Here is a 21,144-nt window from a genome sequence, read left to right on the forward strand (position 1 = left end):
GTTTGCTTAGCAATGAACTCCAGCACGGCCTTTGTTCCCATTTCTTCAACAGCAAATAAATGTAACCGGGTGTTGACTCGGCTGCCTGGCCACAGGCTCCATCATCTCTCCTAATTTGATTTACAGGGTTATGTTTTGACTCCTGCCAGTTGTCCTTTGAACTCTTCAAGGGAGGAGGGCTTGAAATTTTATACTCTGAAGACACAAAATTGAGTTCATCAAGGAAACAAACAGTTGTAATTTCATGTAAAACATTAAAATTTCAGTTAGGCAGCTTTTGTTAAATAGAGAACTTGAAGAGAAGTTAGCAGAAGAACTTCAGAAGCAGGGTGCTGGTTTTTGTACCAGTTTAAATGTTCAGACTTAGGTTTGAGTTACAAGTGTCTGTCTAAACTGTCGGGAGCAAAAGTTTTAGTGTTTACTTATGCAGATCCTTCTATGTGCTGGTACTAAAACAAGTCAGCTAAGTATTACAAGGCTAAGGCCTATTTCTGATTGATAGACAAGATTATAATTTCATCACATGTTTAATGGTGTGGTCTACTCTTTGAGAGTTCAGAGGATTGAATGGCACCATAGGTTTAAAAACCAAACATCATCAGTGTACCATACTCAAATAAAATCTACAGAGACTTCTGGCAACATTACTTAAATAAAGCATGAATGACAAAAGTTTATTAAATGCACTCTTAAAAAATTATATCTTTCTTAAATAAGGATTTCTCAGTATGGATTTCATTGTAAAACAGTTTTGAAGCAAGTCATAAGTTACTTTTATTAACAGACTGATCAATAAAAAAAGTCACTTAGGTACTGTAGTCTTCAGCCATATTTAAACAAATGCACTGTGTGTGGTGTCTTCCTTCACATGCTAAGTAATGTCAATGCAGCATAGCTGGAAAAGATCAGCTCCATTTTGTACTTGTAAACATTTAGAACAAGCAGTAGGCAAGGTGTTGCAGCAGTTCTTAAATTCCCCCCACACCCCCAAAAAGACTTACCACTTTTAAGTGTATTTTATGCAGAAGACAAGTATTCCATACATCTTTTTTCCCCCTGCTTAAAAGCACATTCTAGAAATAAGTAAGTAAGTCTTGCAAATAATACACTGAAACAATGCATGAGAAGACTTAGTCATGGCAATTTCACTGGAGCTTTATTGCCTCTGTTGGTAATGAGAGGGATTGTAAGAAGTTACATTTGAACTTACAGAGATATGTAAATGATGGTTTTTTACTAAATATAATCTCGAGATTAAGTGTTTTATATCAGGGCACTTCTAATTTTGTACATATTTAATGTATAAAAACAGGTTACAAACTTGATGTTTGCCTTTTTTTTTCTTGACATTTGGCAAAATTAAATTGATCCATTTAAGGGGAGATCATCAAATTGAAGACATAAGCACTTACGAATTAAAGCAATCCACTGTCTGCATTCTTAAAAAAAAGAAAAACCACACAAATATATAAAGGAAAAAACACATGGCCACATCTGAGCACGTTTCAATACAAAATATTCCCTGTAATCAGGCATTTTGTCCTTAGAACAACACCCTGTTAAATCAATGTTTCTTTCAACTTCAGTCACTCACTTTGAAAAACTTTTAAGATGCCATCATAGCACAAATAACCCTTTTCTGCAACATAATTAGTCAAAGTTTTATGTATTTCTTTATAATTACACAGTAATTATAAGTGTGTAGTACCAAACTGATGACAACACTATTTTGTTGAAAAGATCTTGCATTCAAAAGGAATATTCTTTAAAACACCACGGCATTACGCCACTACCCAATCTCAAGACTTTTTTGAGGGACAAGTCTGTATTGGGATAAAAAGCAAGTCAGTTCTCCTCTCCAAACACAGCATACTTGAACTAATCAATCTGAAACTGTACCAAAACCCTCAAGACAGAAAACAGCACGCACAGATACCTTGTAGAGCTTTTTTCCACCCCCCACCCCCGTAATTTCAAGTCCCCATTTATATTTACACAAAATTGAGAAAGGAAATACTGAAAGCAGCAAAACACGCGTTTTTTGGCATAGCCAATTCCAGTAGCTGGAAAAAGTTTGCAATGTTTTTCTGGAACTGTATTCTTGAAGTAAACGCACAACTGGATTTTCTTAAAAGGGCACTGCTATGAGGGGAGCTAGCCTTATGGTCAACTTCAAAGAGTATAAATAAAAAATTTTTAGCAGTTTAATAGTCAATTTTTTTCCTAAAATACTTTTAGCACCTGCATAAAAGTGTTCTGCTGTTTAGTGCAAGTACCAATTACTCATTTCAAAAATAATTCTGGCCTTATCATGGGACTACTTAGAGCATGGACTTAAACCTCTATCCTTACTTCTAACTATAGCCTTTCTGTTCTCCTGGAGCTTGGTATTTTCCAGCTTATTTTACAGAGTAGTAGTTATCAAATGTCTTCACAAGTAACCAAGTGAGGAGTAAAAGACCATGTTTAGCACAAAAGCACCTCAAGAGCTTTTGTAATATTAAAAATAAGGAAGAATTGCATCTGATAAAACCTGTTTTGGACAAAATGAACTTGATGTAGTTAAATGCAGTAACACAGTAAGAAGTAGTGATAAGCAACAAAATAATTTAAGCAAACAAAGCCAGTGTAGTATTTTCCATCATCTGATCTGTGCTTGTTTGGGAAAGCTTTACTCTTAATTTCTGTATTTGGCAACCACAGTGATATGTCAATTTAAGGAAAACTCAACAAAATAATTAAAAAATGGGTGTCATCCATAATGGCAGTACCTCTATGTTACAAAGATTTAACTTCTCAGGATAATGGTTTCAAAACCTAGATTCACATCAAACTCACCAGCTTCTTGTACAACAGGGCCATTTGTTTCATCATACCTCAACCATAAAAATTACATGTCTTGATTTAAAATACTGCATTGTGTAGCAAACATTTAAGACACAAATTCAGTATATTCAAGTTTTAGATTTCCACAGAAATGAAAAACCTTTCTTTGACAGACAGATAAGCATTTCAAAACTGTAATGAAATCTGATTTCTTCGATAATAACCTAGAGAATATTAGATTCTATCATGACGCACACAGCTTATCTCAATGACGCTCACTGAAGGCTGACTATAACATTAAAGACGGGTGCTGTAAGTGCACAGTAGTTGTGTCGTACTTCAACTGTTCTCAGTCAGTTGATGTACAATCAAACCATTCAGATAGGCACCTAGATACCCCAGCATCAACAACCTTGGGTTTTCTTGGTTATTTCTGCAATTGTTTTTACCATATACTCAAACTCACTTAGACGATACCTGTACTTTTCCAAAAAAGAAAAGGAAAAAAAAAAAATCGGACCCAGTACACTTAAATATATCACTCTTACAGGAAGTGCTATCAATACAGTCTTTGCAACTAGCCCCAAGTGTATATTTAAGGATTCTTTTAAAAATTGTTTTGATGTTGAGCTGTATAATTCAGATGCCATACAACAGTTGTCTGATGATGACCAGCATTGTGCTTTATGTGAAACCTGAAACCTCAAAATAATTATAAAGCTTCTAGGACTTATGGGAGATGAAACTAGGGTGGTCCACCAAAAAAAAAAAGAAAAAAAAAATCCATGATGAAATCCACAATGTTGGAATTTTAACGGGCAGGAGTGGTCCAGACTAGAAGAAAAGCCCAAACCACCAGTAGAAGAATGAAATATGATATGGTCCAAGATGTATCCTTAAAGGTTTGTCTCAACCCTCAACCATATTGTGAGGATTGATCTTCAGTTCAGTCCAGCCAGCAGAAATTGACTGTGCAATTTTCCATTTCAGGTATTTGTACAGACTATGTACACTCTAGAAGGGTCCTTTAGTGCTACACTGTCGTACTTTTTGTCCCAGCAATTTGAGGGCGTGCAAATTCCACAAAGTCATCAATAAGAACTGGCCATGCTCCTAAAAGAAAAAAAAGACCAGAACATAAGAACTCAGTTCAACAAGGCATTCTTTTAAAAGCTTCAGATCTAAACAAGTTGTTTACTTTCCAGTCTTAACTAGGCATAGTTTCAAGCAAAAAATGGTGGTTTTATTTTCTTGCTCGAAATCTAAGAGCTGGTTAAAGATTTCTACTTCCTTTAAACCCAGTTAATACACATCCCTTTCAAGGGTCATACTGACTTCATCTTCCTGATCAAAAAAAGAAGAAAGAAAAAAAAGCTGACAAAAATTCTAGCTTAAAACTGTCCTGGTTTTGGTGCCAGAACTTGATCTCGAGGATGGCAACAGCTGCTTAGAAACGTTGAACGTTGGATGAAGCAGTCTATACTGTTAAGCAGCAGCATATCTTAACATACTACAGCATTTACTGCTCACAATTTGATTTTGCATGAATGCAATGCTCATCTGTTAGAATCAGCATACTTAGCCACACCTGAAAACAGCAAAATGCACTCCGATAGCCAGCAATATAGTGTAACACCCTAGGAGGCTGGTATTATACTATACTCTTCCATAGTCCTTGTCAAGAGGTAATTAATATGCATATCAATATTTTATATATTATGGGCACCCATATCCAAAGAGGTCCCCAGTCATGTGCATAATGATCATGTGAAGGTTAAAAATAATTGTGGGCTGGTTCCCCCCCCCATTAAAATATTTTTATTCAAAATCATTAAAACATGTTTTCTGCCTTTAATCTCTCTAAACTACATTGGTTTATTGTGGGCAGCAGCCCATTTGCTCAATGATAAGAGAATGAGAACTGTCCATAACTATTAAATAAAGGTGTAGAAGTTTGCTCCCCTCTGCTCTGGAAGTATCAGAAGTTTACAGTTTCCTCCACTCACTGAACTGATCTGCCACCAATGACTGAAGGTAATTAGCTGTTCTTGGCTACAGATGGACTGGAAGAGGAAAGATCAATACAAAAGCTTACAAGAAACACATTTGGTAGGATATAACTTATGTTTAGCAATCCCTGTATGCTGCCGGCTTCACTTTCATATTACTACACGTCCAATCTTCACATAAACTGAAGCAACCAAACTTAAAAAATATTCTCAGCTAAGAAATGCAATAACCAGAGGACCCTATGAAGAAATGCACAGGCCATGAATCAGTTACTTAGTTGAAGATGCCAAGAACTGCGCTGACGGAGAATCTGTGGGTTTTAAATGGACAAATATCAGGGTTTGTCTCAATAAGAGAGAATTAGTATTTGAGCTCAGAGGGAAGAAAAAAAGAAAACGGAGTTAAGAAAGTTAGAGCATTTCTTTTTTAAGCCTGCAGTAACAGATGATAACAACATGCATTAAAGTAGCTCTAACTGAACTTTAGACCACCAGTGATATTTTAATTATGCTGTTATTAGACAGCTGTGCCAAAGCAGATACACAGTAATAAATGTAGCATCACAGTTAGAAGTTAATGAAAGGAAATGGAAATGTTTACCTTCCTCATCATAGTTAGACATATCATCTGCTATCATTGTACTAAAGTCTAGAAGAAGGTTCCAGGTATCCTTAGGAATTGATCTTTTATGATGTTCCTGTTTGGAGGGGTGGAAAACTTATGTTTAAAAAAAAGTAAATTAAAAAAACCCCTTATACACATTCATTTTTACTGTCTTAGACACATCCATATCCCCAAAACATACTTCTCTTACACACATTATGAAGTGCAGTATCTGGGATCTGGGTGAAAATAGTCTATTTCATCTACTCATTAATTTAAACATATTTATCTTCCAAGTTTTGAAAATACTGCAGTCTAGTTTATGTAAAGATTTAAACTTACCAACAAAAATTTGTTCCACAAGTCTAGAAATTTAAATCTTCCATTAAGTACTAAATTCCAGTAGGCAATGGCCATTTCTAAATCTGTAATATTAAAATATATTACTTTTAGAGATATGCATTTCAAATATATAATCTCCACAGGTATCTAACACTAAGATGAACCATATATTCATAAAGGTGAAAAGATTAATCTAATGCAAATATACTTGTGGATCCTTTACAAAAAGGCAACCATAAATAAAATGTTACACAATTATTTTACAGATTTTGATACTATCACTTGACTACAGAAGAACTGAAAATTGCCCATATTAATAGCTAAAATATCCAAAACGCACAAGGATGTTTCATATGTCTTTTGCTAACTAACAATACTTTAGTTAAAATTCAGTGAAATATTTTTCTTAGAAATGCTATTGACTTGAAAAGAAAATCTGTAGCATTTTGTAGGATGAGCTGTAATTTTTTTTCATATATAAAATAAAATTTACATAAAACAAGCTTTTTATTATTTCATTTTTAGAGCAACCTTGTTAGAGGTGCTGGCTTTGTAACATGGCTTTTGTCAAGTGTTCATTTCTGCAATCGGGATTCCTTTTGAAAAAAGTCTTTCAGTACAGTACAAGCAGACGGTTGAGAGTTGTTTGTTAGTTGTTGGTCTTTTTTTGGTTGGGTTGGGATTTTGGGGGTTTTTTTGGTTGGTTTAGGATGGGGGTGGGGGTTGCTGTTGTTTTTTTGTTGTTTTTTTTTTTCAAAGACTCCTGTTAAGTTCTTGCTTGTTTTGAATCTGTGTCTCAGGACAACTGAGAAGCCTGAACTGACACAGTTCAGGAACAAGAACAACCTACTGCCTGTCAGGCAACTGTGTGCTGCTGTCAGCAGTGGGTGCTATTACAGTGTAGCTGTTAGAAAGAGACTGGTTAGTCTAGCATGTAAGGAGAAAAAAAAAAAAAAAAAAAAAAAACAAAAAACCAAAAAACCCCAACTCTCCTCCCTGGTATTTGCCAAAGGCTAAACTGACATGCATTTACTGTTTATTAGTGGCATACAGTAACGTGTTAGCTGATAAAAGAAAGTTATGTATCTGAGTTCTAAGTCTCTACCTAGCATAGTCTCCATTACCAGGAATTAACAAGGACCTCTGTACTGTATAACAAAATGCTACTAATTGTGATCTTACTGAATTCAGTATCCATCACCAGGTATATACAGTAACCCCAAAAGGCTACCTAGTTAAGTGACCTCTGTTTTAACAAAAGCTCTTATATATTTTGCAGCCTAGCAAACTTCTTCCATAAACAATCCTTTTGTGAGAGCAGAGAGAAGAGGCACATGATCAGTGGCACCTCAGGGAAAAAAACCAAAACAAACAAACAAAAAAAACAAACAAAAAACCCAACAAAACCTGGCAACCCAAGAAAACCACTCTCTTCACCCAGATGCCCAAACTACTTAAAAAAACAGGGAGGTGGATCTTGGAGGTGACATCAATATCAAACAAAAGAAAGCATGAACTCTGCATTGCTGGAGGGAAAATAGATGGTGATGAGGGGTGGGGGAGGGTCAGTAAATTTCTGAGTTGCTTAGTATCTTTGATATTAAAAGTTCTTCTCGAAAAGCATATGCACACTATAATGCTTCCTGACCAAAGTAAAGAATAAAATATGCGGAGAATTTTCCAGCAGCTGCAAAGGGCTGTGATTTCAGACAAAAGTGTAAGTTTGAGTTTCGAGAAGCAGAGACAAATTAAACAGAAGTCACTACTCCTCAGTAAATAAGCTATATGTGAAAATGACAACTTATTAAAATGAGTATAAAGGCTACGTATCTCTAACAGAAGATTCAAATAGAAAAACAGGCACTTCAGCTTTCAACTACAACTACTGTCTTTCTAAAAATTAATAGATACAAACTTTAGATTAAGCTGATAGTTCCTCAAGGAAACAAATTAGAAAACTTAAGTTTTATTTACTTGTGATGAATTAATAGCACGCATACAAAAAAAAAAAGCAATGTCATGAAATCACTGCATATTTACAGTGGTTTATAACCAAACACTGTAAACAAACTGTGCATTTCGACAGGCTTATACAATTTTGAGATTATTCTTGCGGGTAAGCAAAGGCCTTTAAAAAAACAAATCTCAGGATGCTGCAACCTCAAACTCACTATGTGAGTCCAAATATGTAAAGCACGAAGACATAATGCCCTAGGACAAACTACATGCTTTAAAAGAAATTTTATGAAATCACAAAATTGGAAAGTAAAGAATAATTTCAGGTTTTAATGAGAAAGTAAAAGAATGTTCAGGAAGTCCTCGTGGATCAAATACGAAAGTCTCAACATATATGCTCCATTTTGAGTTTTATCCAGAGGGATGCAAGAGAAGCAAACAATGTTTGAGACAAACACCAGCTACAAGGTATTCTCAAATGGTATGCAAATATCACAAGAAAAGACATCCACAGTCCTTACACAGTAGTAAGGAATTATGCAAAGGAAATACATTTCCAGAACTGCGCCTCAACTACTGCACAACGTTTGGAAGATTAGAGACCAATATACATTAAAACCAATCTGTAAGTTCCTACAAGCAGTTATTTAGACACTCCAAAATTAATTGCATAACTAGAGCATTTGCTTTTCAGCACTGTACTTCTCCCAATATTCTTTTGCTTCAGGGTTTCTAGAATTATTCTGCCCTATAGTAAATTCATGCCTAGAACTGTGTATTTATTGGCATGAAAAAGGCTGGTAAGCATCCAGATTTTAAGCTCAGTTCTTACATCATTTCCAGACCCAGACTTAAAAAAAAAAAAAACAAACCCCCCCCCCCCATACTATGTATATGCTATATGGATCTGAGAAAACTATACTTGTCTTTGTCACTGTTAGAGCTTATTTCTACAAGAAATAAGAATCAGTCCATTCATTTATTTGCAGGATTCAGATCTGACTATATGCACGCATAAGTATTTTCAAACAGTTCAGCAGTGCTCTTTTAGCTTCTTCAAAGACAACGAAACTCACAATCCAATTTGAAACAAAAAACAGCATACAGAAAGATGTTAAAGAATGACACAGAGTCAAAACTAAGACATGGAACTTTTGCTTAGTTAGTTATTTTCCAATATTCAATTTAAGCCAAAAGTTAGTCCACATATACAAGACAATAAAACCAAAACAGAATCCTCATCTTTTCACAGCGTGTGAATGCAAAGCTGGTCAGTGGCAGTCAGTTTAAGGCATTTTCATTACTGAGAAAAATAAATTCACAAGCTGCCAAGGAAGAACCTACTCGCCTTTCAGTATTTTATTTCTTCTTAAAAGTAGAACAGTTAACTTAAGAAGTTAACAGAGTCATGAAATACTAGTTAGGTGTCATATCTCAACTACACTGTATATAAATGAATATGCATTCTGGTTGGTTAACATTACTGCTTGAAAGAAATCTTTGTTCCTCATTTTTGCCATTTTGACTAGACAAATCTACAGTTTGTTCATTTAGTTCCAACAGGACTGTGGTGGTGTGCTATTATTTTTAATAAGTGATTCTTCCACTTCACCTGTTACACTAATCAAAAGCACAATCAGCAGAAGAGCTGTGAAATAATGAAAAAAACCCCCAACATTCAGGGGGGGCAGGAAAGGCTGTAGATAAGCACCTATTACCAATGGCACAACAACAACAGGCATGGGAGCCCTGGATATAGAGATCTATTTGTACTATTCCAATTCTATTTTGCCAAGACATTTGCAAGCATTTTTTGTGTTACAAGAGACTGTACAAGTGTACTTATATGGAAATCAGTTTTACAGCTTAAATTTATACTAAAAGTGAAAATGCAATTAACCTGTTCAATGCTGTAAATTCTAAGTGGTATAATTATGCCTTTAACATAAGACCATAATCCATTGTGCTTACTGAGAACTGCACACACTCTTAGTGAAAGAATAAACCTTCTCATAAAATTTTGTAGTCTACATTAATGATGCAGATATTTCTATCAGTTTGAACACCTTAAATTGGCATCTACCTTTCACAATAGAGAGATGTATTTTATCCCAGAGGTTGTTATCTTTCAGACTCATTGGATCACAGTAATACTTTCACTTACTGCTTTAATCAGTCATTTCCCATAATTACGAACAAATGTTTATGATTAAGAATACATACCTAAACCCTTCTGTCCCGGGTTCTTTGCAAAGTTGAAAGTAAATTGATAAAAATCCTTAAATCTTCCTGGCTCTTTTAATTCTTGTTCCATTTTAGGAATCTGGGCCTTCAGTTTTTCTATGCTGTCACATCTGCATTTTAAAAAGTATGTTTATTTGTGTATTATTCATTTTGCCATAAAATACGAGTTATAAATTGAATAAAAATTTATAAATTTTTTGTGGAATACAATACAATTATCAAAACAAAGTTCAGGAAGCCTTTAATTAGTCTGCACCTATACAACAATTTCATTTCTTTGTTGTTATTTCTTCACATTGCCATTTGCACATACTAGCTGATAACATCAGATTCTATAATCCAAAAGATATTTAGAAAAAAGTGGTAAAGACTCCTACATTCTCGTAAGGCAGAGAAAACCCAAGTATGCTAGATTGCAGACCGACACCCTTGCTTTACCTACTTGAGTAACTCTATGGCAACTAACTGAAATACTCACACAACCAAGGCAAGTAGCACTCAAAATTGCCTCCCTTTTTTTGGTCACTAATCATCTAGCACAGACAGCAGATGTATTTTTACAGAGGCAGACAACTGATGCTAGACTCTGAAAAGTCTCTGAAGCCTGAAAGGACATTGTGATTGTGAATTCCCCAAAACAGGGCTGTTTCACCTTACATTCCAGTTTCTGACACTGGATTACACTGTCAGTATCTAATACTTACTGCACACTTACCCTAGCTCAGTCATTCCATCCATGAATTCCAGCTTTGAAAATTCACACTGCGTTGCAGCTCGGAATTTCCATGCAATGATGAGTACAGTAATGCTGGCTGGGTCAAGAGCTAGATCATCACAAAACTGCTGTATACCATCTATACCAATTTTATTTTCATCTTGAGGATCTTTGGGATATAAAAGTAAGTATCAAGAAAAATAGATTTTTGAAAAAACTGATTTATTCCACAAGTGTATTTAAGATAAGCAAACATTTTCAAGAAGCCATTTTGGGGATCTGCCCTTATAAGGCTTATATAAGTGAATATTTTAAAAACAAAGTTACATTACTATTTTCAATGGTTAAGCTTTAACAATTGAGGCAGTTACTACAATAAAGCCTCCCATACAATGAAGCTTATGTTATTTTCATTGAGACACAAAAGCACCACAAACATTTGTTTTCTGCCTAATAATATGCATGATATTCTGACTCATTCCATACAGAGAACAGTGGTCCTTTCCCACCAGCACACTTAATTATTGGCACCTTTGGTAAGACTGCCGATCTGTGTACCATTACAAACAATTATGCAGTGTCCATTTGCAAGCTGTACCAATACAACGATCAAATCTGCCCATAAACTACTAAGTCAACATTAGTTTTATGCATTTTCTGGCATCACCAGCATGCATGAGATTGGACATTGTAACCTCCAAGAAGAAAGTTACGTTGCCCCATTACCGATTCCAAGTCAGCCAGGCACACTCCTCTTTCCACGAAGGAATCAACATCTGGTCTGGAAGTGAGATGCTCACATTTCAAGTGCACTAACAAAAGATCTACTAACGTAAGCCAACAAAGACTTCAGGAAAATGGTATTTGGATTATGCACATGTATGAAAACTGACAGGATATGTAGCACTTGGATTTTGTTGTAGTGCTAAAACATAGAATTTGTTCTACTGTACTGAATCCACTTTATTATTTGTGGTAGGATATCATCAGTTGAACACTGGCTATAAAACAGCTAAAAGAGATTTATTTTTCTTTTCTGCTCTGTAACTATCTGACAATAAGCACAAGGTGAACAAAAATAAAGGTAGAACCCATCCTTGGTATGCAACCAACCTTTACTTTGTCAGGAGTGAGTCCTGAGTGATGTGCTTTCCCCAGAAGAATCACGTAAAATCCACGTTAACCATTACAGTTACTTACTGTACACACAATTCCAGTTCCAGACACTAATTTGTATAAATGCACATATATTTAGAGCACTTGAAGCAACCGCGTGTAATCCTTGTGAAGCACAAGCCTACATATATTCTCCTTCTAACTTGTATTATTAGTAATAGAAAAACAAAGCTGAAAGAGTCAGTTAATATTTCCAAGCACAAGAGCACAGCTGCAATGATACATTGTAATTAAGAATACATAAATACAACTAAGAAACAAACCTTAAATCCAGGGTACTCACCTTTGTATCTGTTATATAGCTGTTCTAACTTCTTTCTGTCCAACGATCCTTTAACACTCTCTCGTATATAAAGTTCAGGATTTTGGAAAAAGTTGTCTGTTGCAACATCTAACTTCCAGTCATTTTGAGACAGACAACTCACTGCTGTCTTTTCACTAGATTGTGTGAAGACCATAAACTGACGCACTTTATCCTTCTGTGATGATTTCAACTTGTTCTAGTAAAAACAGACAATACTGTAACTAGAAATACTTTAGTGGACAAAAAAAACCCTAAAACCAGTACTGTTAATTTTTTTTTTTTTAAATCAGTACCTTTCATAATTTTTCAAAGCAATTAGACTTCCTTTAAGTGATGGGGCAGTTAGACACTCAAACCAACACTTATCTTTTTTTTTTTAATTTAAACTTACCTTCATTCTAGGTACTTTACATTGTAACAAAACTGAGTTAAATCATCACAAAAATCATGCTGGCAAAGCAATCAACAGACATAAAAAATGGGTAATCTTATTGCTTACTTGGAGAGAGAGCTGAAGGGCATAGCAAATTCACATACAGCTGTAAGCTGGGACATCCTTCTATGTAAACCAATTTTCATTTGTTTGAAAATAAAAAAAACATTCTCCTCTTAATAGAAGAATGCTACACCTACCAAAAAAGGGCACTTGAGCTGCCTAAATAAAGCCCATCGCTATGAAAATATTTGATAGATTAACTGCCTCTACAGATGCAGCAGAACAGGCCATTTGATAGCTTACCATCACTGAACGAGAGGCTGGCATTCATTTAGTGCCAGCCGACCAGACTAACAGAAACACCAGTTGGTGCTAGTTAGTGCTGGACAAGGGGCAAGACCATGTTGCCAGATAAGGATCTCTTGATGTGCCTCTTGATGGCAGCAAGGCACTAGGCTGAGTCATCCATTTCAGAGCACTACACACTGAAATACCTTCAAAGATCTTTTTTTTTTTTTTTTTGAGATTTTTCACTTTGAAGGTGCTCAACTCCACCTACATAATTTGCAAAACATTCCTGTGAGGCAGCATTGTCTCCGTTTCACAGGTGCAGCAACTGAAGCTAAAAAAAAAAAAACCAAAAAGGGTAAGTAATTTTGCCGGAGGCAGCCGGCAGAGTGAGTAGCCAAGGTGAGAGCTCTGGAATTTCAGGCCTCCTGCCCAGACCAAGAGACATCCCTCTCTGCTCTAGCACAAAACTGAATGGAGAACTTACTGCCAGTAATTTATCAGCAAGGCCAGGTTGGATGGGGCTTTGAGCAACCTGGTCTAATGGAAGACGTCCCTGCCCATGGCAGGGAGGTTGGAACTAGATGATCTTTCCAACCTAAACCATTCTACAATTCTATGCTAGAGGGATTCCCAAGGATATTTTTTATGAGAAGCAGCACACTCAGTATTTCAAGGGTATTAGTTACACAAAACTAACTGCTGATCAGGAGAAAGGAATCATACAGCTCTTGCACTAAATCCAAATTCAGTTCTAAAGTTCACTCAATATATTCAAAACAAAAAGACTCCTAACATTACAACTTGGTAGATAAAAGCTCTGACTTTTAAGTCAGGATTGGATTTCTTACATGGCACAAATATTTCATTTGTAGTTTACCTTTGCATTCTAACCAAAACCTGTATATTCTGTTCATTATTGTAATTTCCAACTGCATGGCTCCTTCTCAGGGAGTATGGAGAAAAAAGGCCAAAAAAATCTCTAGATGAGATAAACCGTTTGTTCTTTGGCTGAGGATAGTTTAGGAGCAGTATGAGCTCAAGCTCTTCATTCCAAAGGATAATTAGTGTCCAATCACATTATCATTAGAAAAAACAACTAAAGCTTCAGAACACAAATTCATCTGCCCTAAAAGTCAAAATCAGTTTTCTGCTGCTTGATGACAGTGAATGTGAACACTATTATTCCTAACAGTAGTTAAGTTACCAGCTTCAGAGTTATGCCTTTACAAAAAATACAAGACCATCACATTTGGCTTAAACTGATACCCACATAATAAACAGACCAAAACCCTTTAATTTAAGATCCCTTAAAAAAAAAAAAAAAACAACAAAAAAAACCCAAACAACCAAAACAATCCTATATCTACAACACTTAGCTGAAGCCAAAATTTTATTACACAGTGCAGACTTAAACACAGTGATACTAGTTAGACTATACTACTTTTAAAGTTACAATGTGTTGCTGCTTTATTTCCGTCTCAGTCTCTCCAATAAGTTTCTCCCATTGGACTTTTTGCTACAAGCATGTTTCTGAAAGTCAGATTTCCAGAAGTGTTCCAGGTTAAGGTCAAGCCTTCAGAGCAGGTCCTGCAAAGACCCACTGCTGACAATTTGTGCACGCTTCAAGTTTCACAGCAGACATTCAGCACCTTACAATATTGAGCTCAAACTTCCACAAAAATCACTTATGCTGACAAAGCCATGTGGAATGATTCCAGAAATGACTAACTGATTTTTAGTTGCAGGTTTAAAAAATATATTGTAAACAGATATATTAAAACAAACTATTGAATGAAATCCCAAATGACAAAGACAAAACAATCCCAAGGCTAATTTTCTGTATCAGTTACCAGCCTCCTCAAATCATTTCCACACAGCCAGAGACTGCTGCATCACCACACTCAGCTGCACTATAGGGCAGAGTCACACTTATGACCTTAGCACTATTTTATTTTTTTTTGACAAAGCTGATGCCTTTAATCATTAGGTTTTTGTTTGTTTGTTTTTTAAACATGTACATATAAGCATGCATAGCCCTTTTAATAGTGAGTATTCTGTAAAACCCCAAGAGGCTTTGTTCTGCCCTACTCCTGCAAGGGTAAACTCTAAAAGCAATGACATACAACAAAAAGTCAAGGAAGAGGTTTAAAAAGGCTTCACCGTGGATGCCCAAGACCACAAAAAGTAGTGTGTTTTGTGTGTTGTCATACAAAAGGAGAATGCAATTTATTAGATACAAAAATTGCAGAGTAAATCACTTTTATGATAAAATTTAAATCCTATATATGCACATGAGATCTTCTGTGCTTAGGGCTCCTTCAGTCATAGTGACAATATAAAACCTTTTTAAAAAGAACATTGAATTTGCCAAGAGTCAAGCAGCTAATGATACTTATCAGTATAGCATTCAGTAATATATTAAGATGCAATAAATCACACTGCTCAGCCATAATCTTTTTCTGGAATAACTGTATTTTTACTGGTCAAATACAAGATTATTTTTAGTGAAGAAGTGCCAAAGCCCTTTCTTTATATTTGATGAATGTTTCCTCAGAAGCTTGCCAACACGGACGAGACACTCCACATCCTTAGTGACTGGACAACTCTTTGAAGGCCTAGTACAGGGCAGCAAGAGATGAAATTACTGCTGAGTTTTTATTATCCTATTATAGCTCTTCTTTCATCACATTAAAAAAACCACACTTCAAGCAGGAACAGGTTCCAAGCCTTCTGCACTTTTGAGGGCTATTTCTAGAAGCTGAGCTCTAACCTAGTCTATTATTGTTTTAAGTGTGCAATACAGAAGCCAGAGCACCCTATAACCTTTAATCCTGTAGTCATCAGGCAACAAATACCTTACACTGCAAGTGTATGTACTGTAATGCAATGCAATCCATTTAAAATATCTCAACTTTAATACTAGTTAAAAATGAAGACAGAATTACAGATTTCTGTCTTGCTAAAAAACACAAGTGAAAACCACTGGAAAACAAATGCAACAATTTTTCTAGTAAGTCTTACCCCTTAGGGTAAGGGGAAAAGGAAAAATTCAGATCTGCAAGCCTTTTATCAAGTTTGTGTGGTATCCAAGCTACTTTTCATAATAAGGATATCATAAGAGACAGAAGGTGAACTTACTTTTAAAACACAAAACAATTTCTCCAAATGAAAAGCTACATTATGTAGATTCATAAAACTACAATAATTACATCATTCTAATGAATGTCTGATGCTATAACATTGATTTTAAAATGAAAATTTGCCTCTCCCCATGAAGTACTAAATTTGATAATTCTAATTCAATAACCCATCCTTGACCAGATACTTCAGTGAAAGATTAAAATAAAAAAAAATACTTGGGCTTTTTTTCCCCCCCCAAGTATTTTTTCTTCTGGCCTCACACTGAAACTTCCCCCATCTAGGGGAGTAAGCTTTCCCAGCCCGGGGCGGGAATAATAATAATGCTCGAACTGAGCTGCCAACTCTGACTACATGGTTGTTTTTCCTTATATTCTACACTCAAATTTTAGTCACCTCAGATTCAAAGATCAGCTCTGCACACTGGTCATCAACACTTTCCGGATAGCTAACGGCCGTATGAGGGCTCCACTCTCCTGGATAAAGTCCCTGGGAAACAGTAACAACCTTCGTCCCACACTGCCTGGACTGGATAGCTGAGGGTTCCTACCAAAACCCTGTTCTTGGACTTTGCTCAAAGGTTATATGCGGCTGCCAGCGTGACAAGCAATGCACGATCAGTTTGAAGTATCACTGCCCAAAATTCCTTATGGCCCCCAAAGAAGGCATTCACACAGTTACTCCTTAATGAGTAACTGCTTTTCACCTTTCCCTTCCCAGCCACTGCTTACATATGATCTGATTCCTGCTAGTTTCACTGCTAACGAAAGGAATTTGAATGATGTGACATCTGTGTTTTTGTTTCAGTCAGGACTCAAAGAAAAGCCTGTTAAGTTCTCATGCATGTGACAGGTAAAAGCCTTTTCTAAAACAGTATCAACGTCCACAAAGTCTAGGCTTTTATACTAACTGCATTTAAACTCTAGCAAGAGATCCGGCTGCTGGAAGCATCCTTGCATTTTCAAAGCACCCCAGTGACAACAGTTCAAACACAGAATAACTTCAGCCCGCACACAGAAGAAGGGGCTTGTGCACGTAATAACCTTACAGATCATGACTGCCAGTTTTGTCACATCTTTATGCGACACTAATGGTCAAGCGAATATTGCTCCCTTACAGCATCTGAATCACTCCACATTGGGCCATATCCATTAAAGGAACATACAAGACACCTGCAAAATACATGGCTAAAGCTTAAAAGGCAAAATCATGAGTATTTTTCTTTGTTTGATAAGAAAACAAAAGATAATCACAACAAAAGTCTATGAATACACCGAATTACATTTTAATCCATCAACTGTGACGGCATACATGTATATTACCAAAAAAAACATAAAATCCAAGTTAAAGACAGAAACAATTAAAGTACATAGCCATCGTTTCCGTATAATGTAAACAAACATGCCCTCCAACTAAGTTTCTCAAAAAGGGGGCGCACAAAGTAAGATCGCCAGGACATTTTTAAGCTTCTCTTTCAAACTGATGTGAAATCTACTTGTCTGCAGTGGAACAAAACAAAACTTAAAAATTTACAAGGTCCATTAACATATAAAGTCCAAGGAAAAAAATCACAAGCAACATAAAATCAAAGTTGCTTTTTACACCCTCTAATGTTCTTTTAGTGGATAAAATCGTTTCAGTACTTGCATATGTGGAGAAAGTCTCTCATAAAAGATCAATATATAGCGACCCAAAAAAATGCAGTAGTTGTACTAGTGTTTAAAGGTAATTCGTGTTAACCTGAGAAGTGAAGGAAACACCAAAAATCGGGGCTTTTTCAATTAAAAATGGACAAAATAAAGCTCTCAGTTGTTTAGCATTCTTAACTTTGGTCCAGGGCAGAAGCTGCATTCATACCTTGTATTTGCATTGGCACCATAAAACATGAGTAAAATATCAAGCGCTACATAATAAATTTCACACCTTGTTCACAGAGTAGTTCAAATTTCTGAATAATTTTTTCATGGCTCTAGTTGAAAGTGATTTTACAGTGCGAGTTCAAAGAGTTCTTTGGTAACCTGGGAGAGGAAACAAGATCATGCACCATCTTGTCTAGCACTCTGGCTACTCCATCCTAAGCCTAATGCCAAGGATCTACAAGTTTTACTATGGGAGAATGAAAACCAAAAACATTTAATATCAACAAACTGCTACAGACATGACTACGCACCATACAAAATAGCCTTGCAGAGTAGCTTGTTGAGTTAAACACTACATAACAATGTCATGAAGTACAATAACATTACAGACGACAGTGTCAGACATGAAATTCTTGTAATACTAAATTTTTACAACTTCCTGTCACCTGAGGTTTGCAGTAAGAAATTATGTATTTATCAGCACAGAAATATTCTTCAGAGAACACAAACTGGACAATATAACAGAAAATGTAAATAGAGATAAGGTTAGCATTCGGCTCTGGATAAAGATATAGATACTCACACACTTGCCTTGATTATCACACATAGTCCTAAATTCATTAAATCATTCAGAGTAGTACAGGTAGTAGCTGTTCTCAGAGAAGATGGCTTAGAGTATAATGGACCAGCTTGCTGCTCCGTCTCAATTCGCAGGCACATTACTTGTCCTCACGATGAGATGAGGCAATAACATACTAACAGTTAAGGTGAAGGAGACCACTTCTGGTGGCTGGCACAGATGCTGCTCAGCTCAAATGAAAATGTGGGTAAGAGGCAGATTGCCAACAGCAATCCAAGGAACATTGCCAGGGTGGTGTACCTGAGCACTGGACAGAAAACATTTTTCAAGTTACCTAAAGGGCCAGAGTGAGCCTAACAGGCTGCTGTAATGGTGTCCCTTCCAGATATTGGACAAAGACAATTCGAAGCCAGGAAACCTTTGTCCTGAAAGCACTGGCCATACAAACGCTGGTGAGACTAAGTCAGAGCCATAAGTGCTCTAACTGGCAGTGCTGCATGGGCAAGTAGGAGCCAGGCCCCAGCTGCAGGAGCTTCTACTGTAGCATTTGCTGTGCTGGACAAGCAACCCAGCCCCAGGAACCTGCCATAGCCACTGGAAGAACTAGCCAGAGCAGCAGTGCATATGAGCAGAAAAATGGGACACTGAATCTCATGTTCCTGGATGGACATCTTCAAATCTCTGTGAAGAAGTCTCCCTACTCTTTCCCCTAACTAAATAGAGGATTTTGATATACCACAAGTGTAGGTACAGAATCCTATACTTGGACACTAGAAACAATTCATACCTGTATTTACTACTTATAAAAGCTGCAGCCTGTCATTTAGTCCCACTTCAGCGTGTATGCCATCCTTTCACCTGGGTGTTGGAGCCAACAAGCACAACCTGGAAAATAGTTGTTTGCATAGGGCCTAACAACTATGCTCGGGGCCATGACTAGAGTATTCAGATACTCCCTCCAATCTGATAAATACCAATCTATCGGTATAGTATTGTTCCACAGAATATATCTGCCAGTTCTTCAGTTAAGTATTTCCAAGAAACCTAAGCAGCTAGGATTCTGCTGTTTCTCACAAAAAGCTATTCTCAGAATAACATGCCTCACTATTTCTGTTATATTGCTACTTACTACAGCATTGTTCAATTTAAATTTCTAACCACGTAGCCAGCCAACAGTATATGTACGTACAAGACATCAACTGTGTATTTATTCTGCATACCTACACTGGAGATATACTGCGAGACAGCCCTAAGTAATTTTTAAGGAAAAAAGTCTTCATAAAAAGTCGTGTAACATTACTGCATAAGTACCATCTGAGACAGTCCCAGAACTGCAGAATTATAAGACGACACCTCTACAGTCTGAACTTTACCCAAACTTTAGTTTTAAGCTCCCATAAAAAACTCAAGTGAAGATCTACATCAAACTATTCAATTAAAACTTATATTAGTAACATAGTGAAAAGTTTATTAGAAGTCTACATACTGCACCACTAATTTAAATCCTGGCTAACTACATTTTTATGCCAACATAACTCCATCAGTTAAAGGTAACATTTTTAGGTTTTCAATATGCTTTTAACACTGCCTGCCAGAATAATATTAATTGCAGGTATAAGATATCTTTATACCAGTAAGCATGCACCAGTACATCTTAGACTCACTCCTATACCCTTCCTAAGAAATACAGATGCTATAGAAAAGTACTACTTTAAACTGCACAGATGTAGGTAAAGCTGTACAAGTTTTGTATACAGAGAAGGCCTAGAAGTATAACTAGAAACGGATTCCCTCGGGTGAATAAGAGACTGTGCAAGAGACCAATAAAGACCCCCCCTTATTTAAAGCTACAGAATGTCTTTTTCTTTTGTTTAGGTGAAGAAAAATAGCAAATTTTGTTCAACCACTGCGGTTTCCCTCTAGAAGAGGGAAGGGAGAAAGTCAGCTGATTTGAGAGTCCACAGCAAATCCTCAGCTATAAAGAAAGAGATATTGTGGAGAAAACGCAAGATAGACAGGTCCTGCTTTACGACAATTATATGAATAGGAGCCTTACCAAAACCGCAAAACAATTATCCAGAAATTCTCCAACGTAATCCCAGTTCAAGAAGGATCAACACATCCAAGTTTCCCAGTGAACTGACAGCGCTTAATGGGCGCTGAGCCGCCCGAAATCCTGCGAAAAACTCCAAGTAGCCCCTGGTTTCTGGCAGCCCCCTGCACTCTCTCCAGCCGCTGCTGCTTACCACCCCACGCAGAGCACGGACCAAGCTGCCCACAAAACACCCCTGTTGCCCCTGTCCCGCTCAGAGGCGCCTGAACCCTCATCCAAACTGCGAGCGAGCACCTCCTCGCCGTGAGGAGGCCTGACAGAGCCCCGCGGGCCGAAGGCCTCCGCGGGATCCCGGCGCCCCCCACCTAGGCCCCGGCGCTCGCCCCTGACCAGGAGCAGCCTCCTGCCCGCCCGCCCCGCGGCCAGCGGCCCCGGCCACGCCGCACCGCCCTTCCCGGGCCCCACACGCCCTCCCCGCCCCGCTCGGTAGGAGGACCGAGTCGCCCGCAGCCCCAGGACATCACGCCCCGGCTGCGGGGCCCCCGGGACCGGCCCTTTCGCCGCTCCCGGACACCCCAGCCCGCCACGACTAGGCCCCAGCCGGCGCCGCC

The 21,144-nt window shown here is 37.2% G+C and overlaps 1 protein-coding gene across 1 annotated transcript in view; it reads right to left on the minus strand.

Annotated features, from left to right (window-relative positions):
* Positions 1 to 1,139: 1,139 nt before the first annotated feature.
* The window catches only part of DCUN1D1 (DCN1, defective in cullin neddylation 1, domain containing 1), a 20,190-nt gene continuing 185 nt past the window's right edge, over positions 1,140 to 21,144 (minus strand). The window contains exons 2-7 of the mRNA XM_010572946.1: positions 12,156 to 12,372; positions 10,697 to 10,865; positions 9,961 to 10,091; positions 5,782 to 5,864; positions 5,437 to 5,533; positions 1,140 to 3,939 (exon numbers count right to left, since the gene is read on the minus strand). Coding sequence (XP_010571248.1) covers positions 3,860 to 3,939; positions 5,437 to 5,533; positions 5,782 to 5,864; positions 9,961 to 10,091; positions 10,697 to 10,865; positions 12,156 to 12,372 — 777 coding nt within the window. The 3' untranslated portion in view covers positions 1,140 to 3,859. The remainder of the gene's footprint in view (positions 3,940 to 5,436; positions 5,534 to 5,781; positions 5,865 to 9,960; positions 10,092 to 10,696; positions 10,866 to 12,155; positions 12,373 to 21,144) is intronic.

The sequence above is a fragment of the Haliaeetus leucocephalus genome, unplaced genomic scaffold (assembly GCF_000737465.1).
Source record: "Haliaeetus leucocephalus isolate CR32 unplaced genomic scaffold, Haliaeetus_leucocephalus-4.0 Scaffold362, whole genome shotgun sequence".
NCBI lineage: Eukaryota > Metazoa > Chordata > Aves > Accipitriformes > Accipitridae > Haliaeetus > Haliaeetus leucocephalus.